At 41.6% G+C, this 19,317-nt stretch overlaps 1 protein-coding gene across 3 annotated transcripts; it reads left to right on the top strand.

Annotated features, from left to right (window-relative positions):
- Window positions 1-2,554: 2,554 nt before the first annotated feature.
- POGLUT2 (protein O-glucosyltransferase 2) lies at window positions 2,555-17,271 on the top strand. Of its 3 annotated transcripts, none has more exons than XM_048854637.2 (10): window positions 2,555-2,751; window positions 7,095-7,300; window positions 8,445-8,650; window positions 9,697-9,774; window positions 12,236-12,408; window positions 13,620-13,857; window positions 14,584-14,793; window positions 15,255-15,344; window positions 15,887-15,991; window positions 17,011-17,271. In XM_048854637.2, the coding sequence occupies exons 1-10, from the start codon at window positions 2,594-2,596 to the stop codon at window positions 17,026-17,028; spliced, it is 1,482 nt and encodes a 493-aa protein (XP_048710594.1). In that variant the 5' UTR covers window positions 2,555-2,593; the 3' UTR covers window positions 17,029-17,271. The 3 variants fall into 3 exon arrangements, with proteins under 3 accessions (XP_048710594.1, XP_048710585.1, XP_048710604.1); XM_048854628.2 differs by having other exon boundaries at window positions 2,616-3,147; XM_048854647.2 differs by lacking the exons at window positions 2,555-2,751; window positions 7,095-7,300 and adding an exon at window positions 2,961-3,147.
- Window positions 17,272-19,317: the final 2,046 nt, after the last annotated feature.

Below are 19,317 nucleotides of genomic sequence, written 5' to 3'. Positions count from 1 at the left end.
TAGCCCTAATCAGATCAGGATCCTAATGTGTGTATAATTTCAAGTGTCTTAGGTGTTGACTCCATGGGTGCTCCAGGGCTGGAGCACCCACAGAAAAAATGAGTGTGTGCTTAGCACCCACCAGCAGCCAGCTCCTCACATCCCCAGTGCCCCTGTCCGCTGGCAGCCCCACCAATCAACTCCTCCCCTGCCCTCCCAGCGCCTCTCACCGGCCACAATCAGCTGTTCCGAGGTGTGCAGGAGGTGCTGGAGGGGAGGAGGAGGAGCAGAGATGGGGCACACTGGGAGGAGGGGTGAAGCAGGGGCGGGAAGAGTTGGAGCGGGGATGGAGGCTTGGGAGAAGGGGTGGGGTGGGGGCTGGGCCTAAGGCAGAGCAGGAGATTGAACATCCCCAGGGCCCAGAGGAATCTGGCATCTGTGAGTGGCTAAGTAAAATATTTGTTTCTTTTTACAGCTGTTATCTGTGTATTGAGTCTGTGTATTTGAATCATTTTCACCAATAAAGAACTGAACCAAACAAATCTGTTACAATGCATATCGTGTGTATAGGAATATGCTGAGGCTAGGGTAAATAACGATTATTATACAAGCCAGTGTTGCTGAATCTTCAGTGTTTCTTCAAAGTCACTATTGAACATGTAATTATCATCACAAGTCAATAAAAGTTAAGCAGCTTTAAGATTTCACAAAGAAATATGCATGCAATAATTAAATTACAATCAACTTGGAAAAAATAGTTAAAAGTAGTTACAGGTACTATGCCAGCTTCTGCCATTTTTTTTACAATAATATTTTCCTATTTTTAAAATGTTTATTTCCTACCCTGTTGTTGTTTGAAAGACCTACACAAACACAGAACCTATGAGCTGGAGCCCCAAAGGGATTTAGGCACCTAATTGCCACTTTAGATGCCTAAATCCAATATTTAGACCTCCAATAACCCTGCTCGGCTATCCCCTAATCATGTAGGTGCCTAAAATACGTAGGCATCTAAGTTTCTGATAAAGGTCCCATGGCACCTAAAAAATCTGGCAGCGATCACTCCAACAGCCACTTAATCCTGACAGCAAGATGGCTAAATCCAGGCAGGATCCTCAAAATAGGCATTCCCTATTTATCTGGCTTGTGGGGCCTGATCCAGTAGGTGTTCTCAGAGGCTGATCAACAGATCAGGCTCTTCACAAAACATAAGGTACCACCCCCACCTTATAACCTTTAGCCTAGGAGTTAGGACACTTACCCAGGATATGGGAGACCCAGATTCAGATGCCTTGTCTGCCGGACATTGTTCAACCCACGTCTTGTACAAGTGCTGTACCCGCTGAGCTATGCAGTGTTCTAGGCCAAGTTTTTTTCAGTCCTATTGAAGCTATTCTACTGTGTGTAACTAATAAAATATACATTAGAGCAGGGACTTGAAAAGTGAGTGCCCTAAACACAGGGCTATTCAGTCATTTGCGTGCTTTCTCTGGCCCAATGAATGCTAATTATTTATACACAGTCTGGGTCAAAAAGTTTCAACAGGAGCAACTGAGAAAGCTAGAATGCCCATAGCCCAGTGGTTAGGGTACTCTATTGAAAAACAAGTTTAAATCCTTATTTCCCATCAGGCAGAATAAGGATTTGAACTTTATGTCTCCCCCATCCTGGCTGAGGGCACTAACAACAGGGTTAATTCTGTAGTTATATATATATAGAATCATAGAATCTCAGGGTTGGAAGGGACCTCAGGAGGTCATCTAGTCCAACCCCCTGCTCAAAGCAGGACCAATCCCCAATTTTTGCCCCAGATCCCTAAATGGCCCCCTCAAGGATTGAACTCACAACGCTGGGTTTAAGCAGGCCAATGCTCAAACCACTGAGCTATCCCATATCAGCAGCACTACCTCTTTTTTACAAGAAAAGGCTTGGGCACCCAGCTTCAGGAAGGAGTTCACAGCTGTGAATACTAACCAGAGACAGGCACCTAAGCCCCTTTGAGGAGATGGGATGTAGGCAAAACTCCTTTCCTGGGCATTTCCTATTGGCTAGATTGGGTGGCTCCCTGCTCAGCTTTGCTGGTTTTTGTGGATCCCATTCTTAGGCCCCTAATTCTCCCTGTGCATCCCTAACTCAGGATTGTGGATTCTATTAGGCAGCAGGAGACCTAAATTTAGGTGTTGTAGCACTAGAATAAGTGGATCTAGCCCCAACTATGGACTATAAAGGAAACAGAAGCTATGTATATACAATATGATGGTAAATACATAAAGTAAACAAATTGAAAAAGTCGATTTCAAAAATCTTTCACTTGTAACCTTGTGTGTTACTGGCAGCAATAATAGGTACAACATTTTCAGCCAGAAGTGTAAGTTTTAAGCCGACAGTGTCCCATTTAAACTTGTACTTGCAGTACGCTGCAAGTGTCTGCACTCTTGTTTGAAATCGCTTGAAATGTTCTCTCCCCCGCCCAACCCATACTGGTAATGAGCGTGAGTGGTGAGGTACAAGCCTGCTGTGATTCTAGTTGCTGGACTACATTTCCCAGCATTACTGCTCAGCCTGGGAAGTGAGACAATATCATTATTCATTCGGAAGAAGTTTTGTTGGACCAATGAAAGAATCCCCTTTCCCTTCTTGCCCGCTGAGACTGAGGATAGGCTTAACCCGAAGATGCTGTTCCAGCTCCAGGGTTAAAGGCAGAAGAATCGATGCACACAAAGACAAAGAAATAGGGGCACGGCAGCAGCTCCTGAGTGTGTCTTCTCTGTGGTAACTAATGTAGTTAACTAGCTTCTCCCTTGTAGTTTGCGTAGGGGGAAAGTGGAAATATTCAAGACTTCTTTGAAACAAACAAACTGACGCTAAGTCAAGGCAGATGTGTAACTGAGACACAAGTTACGCTTTAGGACACGTTTTCTACCCCTTCCCTGCAGCTTGGCCTGTCTTCCTGTTTGTGTTTTTTCCTGAAGAGGAAATCTTGTAAATGTTTAGCATTGGGCTGCTTTGTTACTTAACGCTTGGAACAATTCCGGTGTTCACTGTATCGGGTGGAGGAAACCAGCTGAGTCCGGAGAACAGTTTAATATGGGGACCTGGTCTGAGAGCAGATGTTGTCCTCCCTGCTCGGTATTTTTATGTTCAGGCTTTGGACACTGAAGGGCAGAGGTAAGCATGACAGATCTTATCACAGCAACTTTAAATTGTGTTTATGGCCAAAAAGATGTTGGAGTTTTAAAATGGCACTTTCTTACTTCATAGGTTTAAATACTCTTGAGGCTCCCATCCCCACAGTAGCTGAATGCCTGCAAGAATTTAAAATTAGAAATGACTATGTTCCCTAGTTGGCATTCCCAAGGCCCTTTTCCTGGAAATATTTAAGCATTGTGCAACTTTACTCAAATTACACACATGCTCAAGTGTTTTGAGGATCTGGGTCCAAGTCATACCTCCAGATTTCTTTGACAAAATAACTTTTACTACTTTTCCTCCAGTTACACTGCAGAGCCAAACCCCTCACATCTATATTACATTCCATTGTGTTTTGTACATCACCAGTAGAATTGGCCCGACCCTCTCTTCAGAGTCACCTGGGTGTGCCTGTATATATTGGCTCTCTTGTTATTTAATTAAGAAAACTACTTAATTTGCCTTTCTTGCAGAAAAGGATATTCATGTTGAAGGCCCCAAATCTGACTTACATTTTTATGCCTTATATCTCTTTGTAAATTTTGCTTAATTGTCATGTGTCAAAATGCTCTAATGTTCTTTTAATTAAATGAATTCCAGCAGCCTTTACGTCTGGAAATCTGTACTTGCACAATACATGAAGGAAAAATATTCAGTAAAGATTCAAGAATGCCTGTTGGCACATAAAGCTGTGATGCCACAGACATCATTTGAGTTGCACTCCCCATCCACCAGAAGTTAATTTGGCCCAGAGATTTTATTTTTAAGCTTCCTTTGGGATATTATCCACCGTAAGAAAAAAGAATATATGTTTAAAAAACCTATGATGATCTTTTCAAAATCTCCTGCTCCATTGCCCTCATATAAAATTTGCCATTCATCTCAAGGTTCACAGGCATCCTACAGGATGTGAGATGGGGAAAGGAAATGAAAAGTGGGTTACAGAAAAAATAGAAACATCTTGGCCCAGCAAACAAGTTACAGCTAATTCTCCCTTGTCAAGCCTATATATATAAGAAACTGGTCAGATTAAGTTATGGTGTGACCTCTAGACTTTCCTGCTTCTTTCCATTGTCACACAAATCAGTAATCCCCACAAACATGTAGGTTTCAGATCTGTGAATCCATTTAAAATAATTGCTTATTAAATACTGTATAGAACGTTAAAGAAACCTAGTAACATTTTGAGACCGCCTAAAGCTTAATTCAAAGACTGAAATTAGTGAGCCAGATCATCTCTAAACAGGAAAAACCTAGCAGAAAACAGGAAACCCACAACTTGCCACTTGTGCCATTTTCGCCAAAACATTCCATGAAGAGGTAGGGCTTGTTTCCTCTATCCAGGGCCGTCCTTACCCATATGCAAAGTATGCAGCTGCGTAGGCCACCAGGAAATTTGGGACACTGAATTTCCTGGTGCCCTGCGCAGCTGCATGCTGCCCCTGCTCCGGCTCTCCTCCAGGGGCCCTACCTGTTCCCCGCCCCAGCCCCACCTCTTCCTGCCCCGCCCCAGCCCTGCCCCTACTCCCCATAGCTTTGCAGCAGGGCCGGGGCTGCACTCACTGGCGGCTCTGCACCACCGGTGCATGCTGGGGGGTCGTTCCCCCCGCCCCCTAAGCCAGCCTTGCCCCCATCCACAGAGGCCTGAGGGCAGCCCCCCCATGCCTCTCCGCAGAGGCCTGGGCTGCCCCCCCTGTGGGGGGGCTGCGTAGGGCCCCAGAATAGCTAGGGACAGCCCTGCCTCTACCCCCTCATGGAACTGGCAGAGGGACTGGAGGAGATTTTTAGAGGTACCAATGGCATTTAGGTGTCTAATTCCCATTAAATGTCAGTGGGAGTTAGACACATAAATGTTATTTATTGCTTTGAAAATCTCCTCAGCCCCTTCAACTTGCAAATTCCCTAAGATCTGAGGAGGCCAGATCCATTTAAGCAGAGTCTGCATGCCTTGGCATTACTTCCCAGACCCTTCCCCTTCTTTAAGGGAAGCACAGCTTCTAAACGACCCAAGCTGTCAGTGCATCTCTACATTTTGCTATCCATATACCCCTTCCCAAGGAGGAATGTGCAGTTTCATTCAACAGAGTGGGGAATCCATGCAAAGTAACAACAATGAAATTAGCATTATCTTATGTGAGGATTCCCTCAAGGTTGCCAGGGTGAACAATGTTACCTTGTCACAGACAGCAGATACCTCCTGGCCAAAACGCCACATTCTGCGGAGCTCCTAATATCTTAGCTGGGTATTGGGAAGGGCGATGCTAGTAAGCTGTCCCTTTTCCCTCTAGTAGCCCACATTCTTCATACACAGCATAGATTTGATCAAAGACGTGGAGGTGGACAATCTCGTTTAATACCTGGTAGCACATATCATTGTTACAGTTGTAAAACTGTTCCCTACATTCATAGCTTTCCAAGACATTCATTTTTTAGGCTGAATTTTTCTAGATTTGGTGTCTATACACTGTGAAATTCTTTTTAAAGTTTGAGCAAAATCCCCTAAACATTTTTTTTATTTATGGGACACTCCTAAAGTTCTTCTGTTTCTACCCTGAGATTTATATTTGAGATATTCTGACTTTCTGTATAAACAATAGATTATCTTCAAATTTTTAGATATCTGACTCAATTCTTTTCCCCATATCTGTTATTAAAGACTGTATATCTTTCAATAAGACCTACAAAGCAGCCAAATTTGAAGAAATTTGCTTCAGTAGCTGTAAAATTACCAAAGTGTAAAATTTACATAGTGAAATACAGTTTCCATACTTACTTGGTGTCACTCATCTGGAGGGCACAGTCAATTGGTCACTCATGCCAGGTGAAACGTCATTCATAAGTAGTGCCACAAGTAATAAGAAAAGTTTTTGTCTTCAGCTCCTACTCTCATTTACTAGCGCTTCTGAGCAGGCAGCCAAGATTTCTGTTTCCTGTTTTTCTTGCTGCTCCACAACCACCTCTATGAATTGGGGCAAGAAGTGGAGAGGAATAGGTGGCCAGCACTGCTGCTTTTTTGTGAGGTAAACAGGACCAGTGGGGTTAGAAAGAAATTAAAGGAGAGGAAAGAGTGAGAGGTAGACTTGACCATACCAGGAAGAGGGCCAATGGAAAAGGGGATGTGGGAGAGAAAGGGCCCAGTGGTAGGGAGAGAGAGCGGTGAAGGAAAGAGAGAGGAAAAGGAACTTCTGCAAAGATAGTCTTATGGTTAATACACAGGATGGATTGCTAGGAATGGTGGGTTCCATTCTTGCCCCGGCTCTCTATGTGATGTTGAGAGAGTCACATCACTTTCCTGCACTTTCCCCTTCTCCCCCCAGAAGTAGTAGTATTTCCCAGATAGGTGGAAGCACTTTAAAACCCTGGAATGGGGTGATTGCTGTTCATTTATTTATAACAGAAGGGAGAGAAATGCTGAAGCAGAAGAACTCATTCACCTCACAAGCTCATATCTGCAGAAATTTCACTGGGCAAGGAGGTACTTGGCTTTGAACTAGTTTACTTGTAGGGGCAGCATGTCTCAATGGTCTGTTGAGTCACTATGGCCCAAATTTTCAGAAAGGCTCAGACCTCACACTCAGAGCCAGATTTTCAAAACTGCCTGGTTCTCATTTAGGCACCAAAATAAGATTTTCATAAGAGCTCAGTACATTGGGTGCTAAGGTCTACTGAAATCTGCCCATTGGTGTCACAGTGGGAGCTGCTGGCTACTAAGCACTTTTGAAAACCCAGGCCTTATTTAGGTGTCTAAATTGGAGCTGAAGTCTTTGGAAAATCTGGGCACTGAATACTGGGAAATATTGTACAGTCTAGCTCTCACTAAAGTCAATGGCAATTTTTCCACTGACTTTAACTGGCATTGGATCAGACCCTAAGAAAACTGTTACATAGTCACTTCTTAATCACGACTGTACTTGTTCCCTGTGTAGGTTTACTTTCTCTCCCGGAGCAAATGCATTCCAGGTGAAGATCACTGCTCCTGATGAGCAGTTCACTCGGATAGGAGTGCAGATATTAGACAGAAAAGATGGCTCCTTCATTGTGAGGTACAGAATGTATGCAAGCTACAAAAACCTGAAGATAGAAATCAAAGTCAAAGATAAACATGTTGCCAAGTCTCCATATATTTTAAAAGGTACAAAGAAGAATTACATGATACAACTTTATTTTACATAGTGGGGGGGTTTTCATACAAACTGTAGCCCAAAATGCTTTACAGTACTAGGGCCCGATCCTTCAACTTGCTGAGGCTCGGGTTCACAGTTTTAGATTCTACTGCAATCCATAATCCCCACTCAGCTTCCCCTGAACCCTGAAGATGCTTAAACTCATTCAGGCTATGTCTACACAGGGATAAAAGCCTGCAGCATGGCCATGGCTAGCCCAGATCAGCTGACTTGGGTTCATGGGGCTCAGATTCTAGGGCTGAAAAATCGCTGTGTAGACATTCAGGCTTGGGCTGTAGCCCAAGATCTGGGACCCTGAAAGGGTGGAGTGTCCCAGATGTGGGGCTCTAGCCCAAGCCCAAATGTCTACAGAGCCATTTTTCAGTTCCAGAGCCTGAGCCCCATGAGCCCAAGTCAGCTGCCCCAGCCAGCCATGGTTTTTTTTTATCCCTGTATAGACATACCTTCAGCACCTAAGCTTTTGTGCCTATGTCCCTAAGTGCCTATGTTTCTGCCTCTGAGCATGTACACTGCTGCCTCACTCAAGGCATCCAGACATCTATCTCCCACCTAGGGCCCAGAGTGCTCCACGGATTGGGAAAGACAATGTGTATCTTGCCTGCAGCGGCCAATCTGGTAGGCATGCTCAGAGGCTGCCTAACTCCACACAAAATGACAATTAGGAGGACCAAGCCCTCCTTTTAACCATTAGCCCAATAAGCAGGGTATTCAACTGGGATATGAGATACCACTAGTTCAAGTCCCCTGTCAGCCTGATAAAGACAAGGTATTTGAACAGATCGGGCAAGAGGGGCAGGAAATGCCTATCTTCCCCTAGTTTGAGGCTCACTCTGGGCCTTAGGCAGGAGATAGGTTCTTTTATTGTGGAACAAAGTATCCACATGGGGCAGTTATTCTAGGATAGCTAAATTATACCAGAACAGTTATGCTGTTCCATTTCCCCTTTGTAGACAAGGGCCTAAGAGTCTAACTTACACATTACTGATTCACCTCTGAATTTGGCTCAAAGTCCAGGGTAACTAACTTCTGAATTCAATGTCTTGACTGTGTTGCACATTAAAATAATCTAAAAATTTGCGGTGTATACAACAGGCCCTGTTTACCATGAGAATTGTGACTGCCCTCGCGAAGACAGCACTGCATGGCTGGAAGATATGAGCTGCCCTCAAGCCATTCCACAGATTCAGAGAGACCTAGCACATTTTCCCACTGTTGATCCAGATAAGATTGCAAAGGAAATTCCACAAAGGTTTGGACAAAGACAGAGCTTGTGTCACTATACCATAAAAGATAACAAGGTACAGTATGTGATTTAGCTGAAGTATTAAAAGGAGGCTCCTAGCTAGTCATATATTTAGGCTGGTTATCACTTTCCCTTATAAAGGATTCTTTTGACCTTTTCTTTGAGAACCTCTCACACCTCCATTGTTTGCTTCATTATCCCTCAAATATAGTATTTAACTCTTATATAGTGTTTTTCATCTGTAAAACTCAATGATACTTACCTTCCTTTGTAAGGTGTTTTATGTCCATGTTACAGATAGGGCAGTTGAAACACAGAGAGGCAAATTACTTTGTCCACAGTCACACAGCAGATCAATAGTAGAATTAGGAGTAGACTCAAATGTCCTGACTCCCAGTTTAGTTTCCTGTCCACAAGAGTTTTGAATACTAATCAATTTTGTATGGTGCAGTGGTCTAAGAATCCTCAACTCTAGCTAACAAAACTCTACTAATTTCAGAAGAGCTTTTGGTGGTGTATTGGAACTGTGTTAAAATTACAAGCTAGCAGTTTAAATGTAAGGTGTTTACTATTCCCGCTTGCACATTAGGGGGCTTTATAGAGAAGTATGCAATCTTGTGCAGTCAGTCAAAGAACCAACCTAGTACAAAGTAGGATGAGTTGTGCCCCTCTAGTTGTGCAGCCTGCCTTCTTTCTCTCTGTTTTTGGTTCTTGTGTGTGTTAAAGTTTTGGATTCCTAGAAATAAAGTAGTGTTACATCACAACCTTCCAGAGAGAATATTTTATGTTTTTGTCAAGCTTTTCTCTATGCCATGAACATAATCCGGGAAAGAGTGCAGTAGAGTCAGGCTTGAAAGTGATAAGTTTCTATTTACAGGGGATCATTTTTAAAGGTGACTGCAAAGGATGAAAAATGTGTGCCCCTTTTTTTGCTTCGTCAGAGAGGTAGGACATTCCAAGGCCTCCCAAAATGATTTGAAGTTATGTAAAGGTGAAGCCACACAATCTGTCTGATTGTTTACTGTGAAACAGGAAAGCTCCAATAATGTATTTTTTCCCCAAGCAAAAACACTAATGAAATAACTTTTGGATTATGTTTAGGTTTATATAAGGACTCATGGTGAGCATGTTGGCTTCAGGATTTTCATGGATGCTATACTACTTTCTTTGGCTAGAAAAGTGAGTATATATTAGTCTTATATATTGTATATGTTAGTGTTTAAATATCAAAATTTTCCCTGAAATCCTTATTACAGTTTTGTTGATGCCTCCGCAACAATAAAGAAAACACCACTATTCTTGTTCTCTTTTTTTTATTACTTTCACATTAATAAGTAATAAGCTAGCAGGCTTGTTCCTCATGAAGTTGGATGTTCTGGTATGCTCTTTGATTAGTTTGTAGAATGTAACTTACAAATGTTAATTATCTGCAATGTTGTTTTAGCTGTGCTGGTCCCAGAACATTAGAGAGACAAGGTGGGTGAGGTAATATCTTTTATTGGACCAACTTCTGTTGGTGAAAGAGACCAGCTTTCGAGCTTACACAGAGTGTGTTAAGGTATGTATTCTGGACTCTCTCCTCGGATCAACCTGTGGGTGAACACTTTTCACAGAAAGGTCATTCCATGTCTGACCTCTCAGTCCTCGTCCTCAAAGAAAACCTGCACAACACCTTCAAAAGACGAGCCTGGGAGCTTAAATTAAGTTTGCTAGACATTGAAAACCATGAAGTTAATAAATACACTGGATTTATGGCTTATTACAACAATCTGTAACCCAGTAGTCCGCCTTTTTTGTCCTATGACTGCAGAGATGTTAAGATGCCACTTCACCTTCAATGGTCTCTTACAATACATGCTAACTACTTATGCTAAACGATTGCTTCCACCTTCTTTTTAGCTGTGACACTGTGTACATTTCCCAGACCTGTGTAAGCTTGAAAGCTTGTCTCTCTCACGAGCAGAAGCTATTACTTCACCGACCTTGTCTCTCAGATATCAATTAGGCAGCTAGACCTTATGACAAAGGCCTATATAGGATTTAATAGAAAACAATTGTCCATAGGCTTTGTGAACCATCCTATAGGATTTAACAGGTAATTATATCACTGCTAATACATTTTGTAGGATGATGTAAACAAACCTCAGGGAATTCATATAATTTTCTGTTAAATTCTATACACTGTGGAAAGAGGCCAGAGACAAAGAGAGGCTGGGGAAGATGTCCCCCAACTATACTCAAAATTAAATTTCTAGAGCATCCTATTTGTTTCATCCCTGTTCAGTTCTTTTCAACTTTTCCATTGGCTAATATGATTGAAGAACAAAAAAATCTATTGTGTTCAAGGAGAAAATTAGCTCCCAAATGACTGTGGTCTGAAAATGTAAACACTGATCATATGTAGTTTATAGCTTGTCCATTACAGTTATCGAATACAACCAGTAGATGGCATTGTGTTCATAAAGATTATTCCTAAAGATTACAGCCTTTCCAGGTGCTCTGTGAAGAGAAGACTCCCTTTGTTTTTTGAGAGCCAGATAGAACCCTATGTGACTGTATGTAAACTGAAAAGAAGAACTGGTCCTTTGTTTCTCTATCTCTAGAACTTCCATGCCTTTCTGCCTGTTCTTAACAGGGAATTCTTGCTAAAGGTTTCCCTGTGTCATCAAGTTAGAGCAAATAAACTTTGCTGTCCTTCCTCAGTCATATGAGAAGGCATATAAACCCTACTTGATATCTGGCAGAGGATTAGTTTCTATCTTTGTCTCTGAATGTAAGCTGAGTCAGAAACCTAATGTTTCTAATGCTTGGACAGCAGAGGAATCAAGACATGTTGCAATGTGGATGAGCCACAATGAAATTAATTACCTTGCTGGTCTGAACAACAAAAGTATTCAAGAAAAGTTTCACATATGCACATGTTATGGAGAGGCAGTAATGTGCTTATAATTGCATATTATATATATGTGGGGACTTGGTCAATATGGGTAATTAATGTGTATGTAGATAATTGTTATCCATTTTTAGAATTGTTTATATTTTGTGATCATTGATGAAAGAACAGTAGTTTTAGCCAGAATTAACATTATAGTACAGTGATGGAATAGGTATATCTTTTATTTAATAAGGCTAATGTGGTTTTATTATGTAGACAGTGTAAAATTAATTGTGCCCTTAAGTATTAATTTCCTTCTAGCTAAGATTTTGTAAATGGCATGGTACTACTACACTGCTGTCACTTTGCAACCTTAATAGCTTTTGAAATGCAGTGTTTTGGTTTTGGAATATATACAAAGACCTGAACACTATGAACAAGGGAAGAGGATGCTTTATTATATCTAGAAGAGTAGCTTTTGTGAGATTCCTTTTGAAAACTAGTTTGTTATAATGCTGCTTTGTTTTCTGACCTGGTAATAGAGAGATTTAAAACATGGATTTCTGCGAACAGCATTCCTGAAGTGGGATGAGCAGTTGTTATAGTTTTTGAATATATTATGGCCCTGAACCAAACTCTTCCAGTAGACTTCTCTTATTGTACCTAATTTCAGATACCATATTGATCAAGGAAAAAAAAAGAATATTCCTATATAAACACATACAATACACACTAACATCAACACTATCATTTGTCTTCTTTTAGGTGAAAATGCCAGACGTAGAGTTTTTTGTTAATTTAGGGGATTGGCCTTTAGAGAAAAAGAAATCTACTCAGAACCTTCATCCCATCTTCTCATGGTGTGGATCCACAGAATCGAAAGACATTGTGATGCCAACCTATGATTTGACAGACTCAGTCTTAGAAACTATGGGCCGGTAAGAAATCATGTACATTTTTCACAAAGCCCTAAATATGAGTGGATGGTCTTCCAATAGACTCTTACATTACCAATACTTCAATAATTGTTATACTATGTATTTATTCAAATTAATTTCTATGTTGACACTGAGACACCATTTTAGGCCAGATAAGGAATACTGAATGTCTAAGTTTAGCTATTTTATCCTTTACATAATTGTTGTATTCCTGCAATGTCCTATTTCAGAAACCAGAGACCAAATGTAGTCCAATCAAAAACACTAAAAAAATCTATTTTATCACTGATGACACCTCTGTCAGTCTCCCCACCACTCAGGATGATATCATGGGAAAGGTCGTCTTCAACTCTTCCCTGCATATTCAGGCTTCCCCCAGATCTTGCTGCTTCTCTCTCCATAACATTTCTAAGATACCTCCTTCTTCTTTTAAAATATGTATAGCCAAAACTCTCATGTAGGCCTTCATCTCCCATCTTGATTACTGTAAGGTCCTCTTCTCAGGCCTCCCTAACAGCTATTTTGCCCCTTCAGAACCATACAAAACCAGTTTTTAAGATGATCTTTCTTGTCCATGACTCTGAATCCACTTGAATCCTTCCCCTGGCTCACCCTATTTCACTGCATTCAGTTCACCCTTCTTGTCCTTATCAAGACCCTTCACAGATCTGTCCCTCTTTATTTGTGCATTCTGATCTCTTACTGCAGCACCTTCTCGCTGTCTCCTTCATTTTGGCAAAGATAGCACCTTCATACACCCTTTGTCATCCTCTCCCACGGCCATCTCCATACCTTCCATACTGTCCGTAGCACACATAGCATGCTTCTCTGCACTGACCCACAAAGCCACTATTGTCTTCCCCTTCAAATCTCTCCTCAAATACCCCCTGTGGCATAATGCCTGTAAGATATCAACTAATGAACGGTGGCTTGAGAGTCAGATGGCATTTGTTGACACTTATTTTATCTATCATAATCATAATAAGTTTACAAACATTTATTTGATTGTATCCCTGCCTTTGTATGTTATCTGTCTTCTTAGATAGTAAACTTTTTTGAATAACACCATTGAAATCAATGGAAATGTGGTGTATAACTGCTGAGGGAGAACCGGGTCCAGAATTGTATTACAAGAATATTTTAAAAGATTGGTGCATGAGAACTTCAAGAGTCCTCTTTTCTGAAATCACTTGTTCCCTCCTGACATCTAGAGTCAGCCTGGACATGATGTCTGTCCAGGCCAACACTGGGCCACCCTGGGAAGACAAGAATACTACAGCAGTTTGGAGGGGACGTGACAGCCGCAAAGAGAGGCTTGAACTTGTAAAACTCAGTAGAAAATATCCAGATATCATAGATGCTGCTTTCACAAACTTTTTCTTTTTTAAACATGATGAAAGCCTCTATGGTCCCATTGTGAAGCATATTTCATTTTTTGATTTTTTCAAGGTAGGCCATCAATTTATTCTTCTTGCAGACTTAACTCACCAGTGTTTGAGAATTTTCCTCCTCCTGCCTACCGTCTTTGTACATATTATACATATATATTAAAGTAGTTAACTTTTCAGACATAACCTGTTTATGATTATCAGACCTGACTTAGGCCTGGGCTACACTGGGCGGGGGGGTTCAAACTAAGATATGCAACTTCAGCTATGCTAGTCTTAGTTCGACTTACCTGGCCGTCCTCATGGCGGCGAGTCAACCGTGGCGGCACCCTTGTTGAGTCCGCTTACTCCTCCTGCCCAGGTAGAGTACAGGCGTCGATTCAGGGATCGATTTATCGCATCTAGACGAGACACAGTAAATCGATCCTCGATAGATCGATCACTACCTGCCGATCTGGTGGGTAGTGAAAACGTACCCTTAGATTTTGAGGTTTTATAGGAACTTTCTGTCCAGTATAATCTCTAGATTCCATTTTATTATTCTTCTGTCTGACTGGTGATCATAGCTCCTCCCAATACAATATATTTAGCCAGTGGAACTAATCTCATCTGCTTATTAACAATAAAGATTACCTATAATGCAATGCTTGTCTGGTATAATCTGCATGTCTTAAAATGAGCAAGCCCCCTGCATTTAATATTCTCAGAATAAAAAAAACACCACAAAACCAATCCCTGCTACCTGTTTTTAAAATGTTTATTAATCAATTACTGTATGTTTTTGCAGTATAAATATCAAATTAATATTGACGGCACAGTGGCTGCATACAGATTGCCTTACCTGTTAGCAGGAAACAGTGTAGTACTGAAGCAAGACTCCTTCTACTATGAACATTTTTATAATGAGCTGCAGCCCTGGAAACACTACATTCCATTTAAAAATGACTTGAGTGACCTACTGGAGAAGCTACAGTGGGCAAAAGATCATGATGAAGAGGTAAGTCTATATTAAAACACTTAGAAACATTTCCTGACAAACTAAAAGTAGGTGAATACAAGTTAATTTGTTTAAAAACAAACAAAACATTAGCAGGTCTTAAGAATGAGTGTCACATATTATACCAATGGGGAAGCAAAACATATTTAGCTTGTGTATTCTCTACAGCCCTTAATTTGAAAATTAATTTGAGTTTTTGAGAAATTAAAGATGTATTTATGGAGTAAGGACACCTTTCTTTCAACGTAAAGAATATGTCAATTTTCAGTCTCCCTCGCACGTCATTAGTAATAAGGGTTTATTTTTTATTTTATGGAGCAATCACCATGGTGGTACCTAGACACTTGTCTACAAAATTGGAAGGCTAATTACTAAAACTGTACATATTGTGTTACATTTCAGAATCACTACTACCATCTCCAGAAATTTTCCTATGTCAGGATTTTCCTTTTCTTTGACAGGCAAGGAATATTGCAAAATCAGGGCAAGAATTTGCAAGAAATAACCTCATGGGAGATCATGTATTCTGTTATTATTTCAAACTTTTCCAGGTCAGTATATCAGACTACTAGAAAAAAAGTTATGTAGAAAGCATTTAGGAATATACAGACACTGGAAATCAGCCAGTCCAGAGATGAAGTCACAAAGCAAAGAGTAACAATGGGAAACATTAAGTAGACTGTGGACATTGTGTGAAGTTTATGCGCTAAAAGATTCCTTTAATGTTAGAGTGGCAGTTTGAGAGAGGCATTCCAGCTCCCATAAATCTCAATCTAATTTACAAGAAAATGTTTCCATGTTCCTCACACTAGCACTCAGCAATGATCTAAGAGCGTAGTCTCATTCCCCTATCTCCAGCCACAGCTGAAAATGTCTGTGCATTAGCACTGAGGTTTTGACACTTCAGTGAGGCACCACCTGGGATCTCTGACAGCAGTTAAGTATCCGCTTACCTTCTCTGTGATATGGTGGGCTTTTCTGAGAGCAATGGGAGATTCTTTGGCCACACAGCTCTTACAAAATTATTGATCTGAGCTGTGAGATATTACAGGCAGTTAATAAAGTAAGAATACCTTCCTCTTTTTTGAATTAGGAATACGCCAATTTACAAGTGAGTGAGCCAAAAATCAGAGATGGCATGGAGAAGGTAGAGCAGCCTGACGATGACCTGTTTCCATGTACTTGCCACAGAAAGAAGGTATGGTCTGTACAATAAAGGTCTGATTCTGCAAGATGCTGAATGTCCTCAATTCCTATTTAATTGAATGTGCCCAGTACCCAACATCATCAGGGCTCAGATGAGTTTCATTCAAATTCTGATGACTAATAGGCTTGTAGGTGGTCTATATTTTTATTTTTTATTTTTAAAATTGTGTATTTGCACCAACTAAACAGCTGAAAACTGCTGCTGAAAAACAGAGTTAACTGAGAGCTAACTCCTGTGAAATCACTGGGGCAACATCGTAAGATAGCTAACAGTAATAGAACAGAACAGTTTCAGAAAGGCAATAATTTTGTCTGTGAAAGTCAAAAAGAGCCAGAAATGTCAAGGTTTCCATTTTTCATTTAATCATTTCTGGATTTTTGAAATATTACTTTAAATTTACTGGTTTGTGAAACTGCTGATAACCAACCACTGAAAGACTGTTTTTATAATTCCTGTAGAATAAATAAGGGTCCTGGCAGCGAGAATAATTTCCTTGAAAATGGATTGCCTCAGTGGTCATGTGTTTTCAAAATTAAATAAATATTTGTAAGAGTAAACTAAAAGGCTCTAAAAATTAATAGCTAATTTATAGTAATTGTTTGGGGGCATATCCCAATTCATTAAGTCATACCCACCCAGCTGTGGCTAGCACAGACAAGGAATTCCGTATTGCATAGATCTTGTTGTGAGTGGAGATTTGAGGACACAGCAGACATTCAGGACCCCCGTCCCACTCCGCCCTACCTCATGCATACTTCAAAGAGAGTCTGTCAGCCACAAATAAAGCCAGGGCAGAGGGAGGAAACGAACCAACCTGCACTTACCTGGATACAGTGGCTAATAAAGGACATGGTGAAACTGCAGCTGTGGGCTGAAACAGTGGCCAAAGAGGAACTGTTCCTTTCTGTCTCTTTAGAAAGGGAAAGGATCATTGAATTAAAGCAAGATATACAAGACTATACTGACGGTTAAAAAATGCAACAGTTAATATTTTTCCTTCTTAATTGCAGGCCAAAGATGAACTCTAACAGGAAGAAATAAAGTCACTTTTACGAATGTTTACCTATCTTCAGAATCCCGTTAAAAGAAAATAAAAGGAAAATTATTTTATTAACAATTTCAGTGGACAATACAAAACAGTGTGCAATAGTCTGAATGAGGAATACCTATTTTCCCTTTTATCATCAGTATCAGTAGTATTTGCTGTTTTGAAATTTTTTTTTTTTAATAAAAACAATTTTTTTTAATAAAGTCACCTTCATTTCAAAAAGCGATGTTGTTAGTGTTCTAAGACCTGATTCTGCAAAGGGATGGTGAGCAGGCACCTTCCACAAACTGCTTTAGGGACTCAATCCACACAGTATGTTAAGTCTAAACAAACTTTTCCTGGAGTTTGGATTTAAACAACAAAAAAAGACCTTAAAGTAACAAAATTCAGTTCAAACCTCCTGAGCATGACTGCTCCAAGGGTTCCTCTTTCGGGACTGCTTAGTCACACCTTCATTCCTCTTTGCACAGAGCCTATACGCTAAAAAGAGAATGATATCCTGTCTACAGACAAAAGACTCTCTCTAATCTCTCTCTCTCTCTATATATATATATATTATTTATATACATATACACAGTATAAGTTTTTAAAAAACAATTTAATACTGTACACACCAATGATGATTGTGTAGCTTGGTTGAGGTGGGGAGTCACAGGGTGGAATATTTCCCAGGGAATGCCTTGCTGCTAAATGATGAACTAGCACTCGGCTGAGCCCTCAAGAGTTAACACATTGTTGTTAATGTAACCTCACAGTCTACAAGGCAGCACCAATGGAGGGAGGAGACACAATAGACGCATGTCAGTGGCTGCAAACATTCCCTGCGGAAACTGAACGTGACGATGAACCCATGCTATCCCACTGAAGTGCACACTCCACTTTCCAAAGTGCCAGAGGGGGTTCATGTGTTTGTGAGACAGACACACACAGTGTGTGTGTGTGTGTGTGAGAGAGAGAGAGAGGCGTGCATTTCCCCTTTATACTGACCCAACTCTAAGTACACTGCCTTTTTAAGTAGATCATCAAGTTGAGACAACAACTGCTTCCAGCAAGCTCCGTCAGTCCTGAGCCCTGTCCTGTGCCCCCACACCCCGCTCTGTGGAGATGGGGTACACGAGCGGGGGACAGGAGCAGAGGAGGGGGACACCCTGACATCAGCACCCCTCTTCCCCCCACCCCCTGTACAGCAAGCAGGAGGCTCCCAGAAGCAGCTCCAAGGCAGAGGGCAGGAGCAGCACATGGCAGTGGGAAGAGGGACACCTGAACTGCCCAGCAATTGATAGTCTGCTGGGCAGCTGCTGCACAGAGAACTTAGGGAAGCTGATGGGGGGCTGCCGGTCCACCCTGGTTCCAAGCCTCCACCAGCTAGCTCCAATGTGCTGCTCTTTCTGCAAGCTGTGGACAAAGGATGCGGCTGCCAAACAACCTTATAAGGGAGCATTGCACAACTTTAAATGAGCATGTTCCCTAATTGATCAGTGATCATGGGTGCCGACTTCCCTGCTTTCCCCTGGGTGCTGGACTCCCCTTCTGCCCCCAGCCCTGCCACCACTCCACCCCTTCCAAGAGGCCCAACACCTGCCCTGCCCCCATTCCAATCCCTGCCCCAAAGTCCCTGCCCCAACTCCACCCCGTCCCTGCCCCTATTCCAACTCCTTCCCCAAATCCCCCCCGCCCCGCCTCTTCCCCACCTCCTCCCCTGAGCATGCCGTATTCCCGCTGCTCCCCCTCCCTACCGGAGCATGCTAACACCGTCAAACGGCTGTTTGACAGCAAACACTGGGAGGTAGCAGAGGAGCAGGGATGCAGCGCGCTCAGGGGAGGAGGAGGTGGGACGGGGAGCTTGGCTGCCAGAGGGTGTACAGCACCCACTAATTTTTATCCGTGGGTGCTCCAGCCCCAGAGCACCCACAGAGTGGGTGCCTATGTCAGTGATGTAACAACGAAATGACATTAACCGGTAGATGTTAAGTGAGGAGTTACCGTATCAGGCAATGTAGCAGTTGCTACTAAAGTCAAATAAATCTGATCATTTTTCATGAATAGGGTCCATCGTTTTAAGAAATTACCTGTATCTCCTGAAACTAATGGACTTGTTTAAACCAGTCACTAATTTGCACACTGATATCAGTGGAAGCACTGTATGTGAAGGGACAGCAGGATCAGACCCAATTATGATACTAAATTAGGTTTAAATTCTCCAAACTCTAAAAATAGAATGTTTCCCAACCAAAATGAGGTTTGTCTTATTGTCTTCATATTATAGCTA

The sequence above is a fragment of the Caretta caretta genome, chromosome 1 (genome assembly GCF_965140235.1).
Source record: "Caretta caretta isolate rCarCar2 chromosome 1, rCarCar1.hap1, whole genome shotgun sequence".
Classification (NCBI taxonomy): Eukaryota; Metazoa; Chordata; order Testudines; family Cheloniidae; genus Caretta; species Caretta caretta.
Note: the sequence above shows the minus strand (reverse complement) of the source record. Positions and strands in the feature narration are given on the sequence as shown.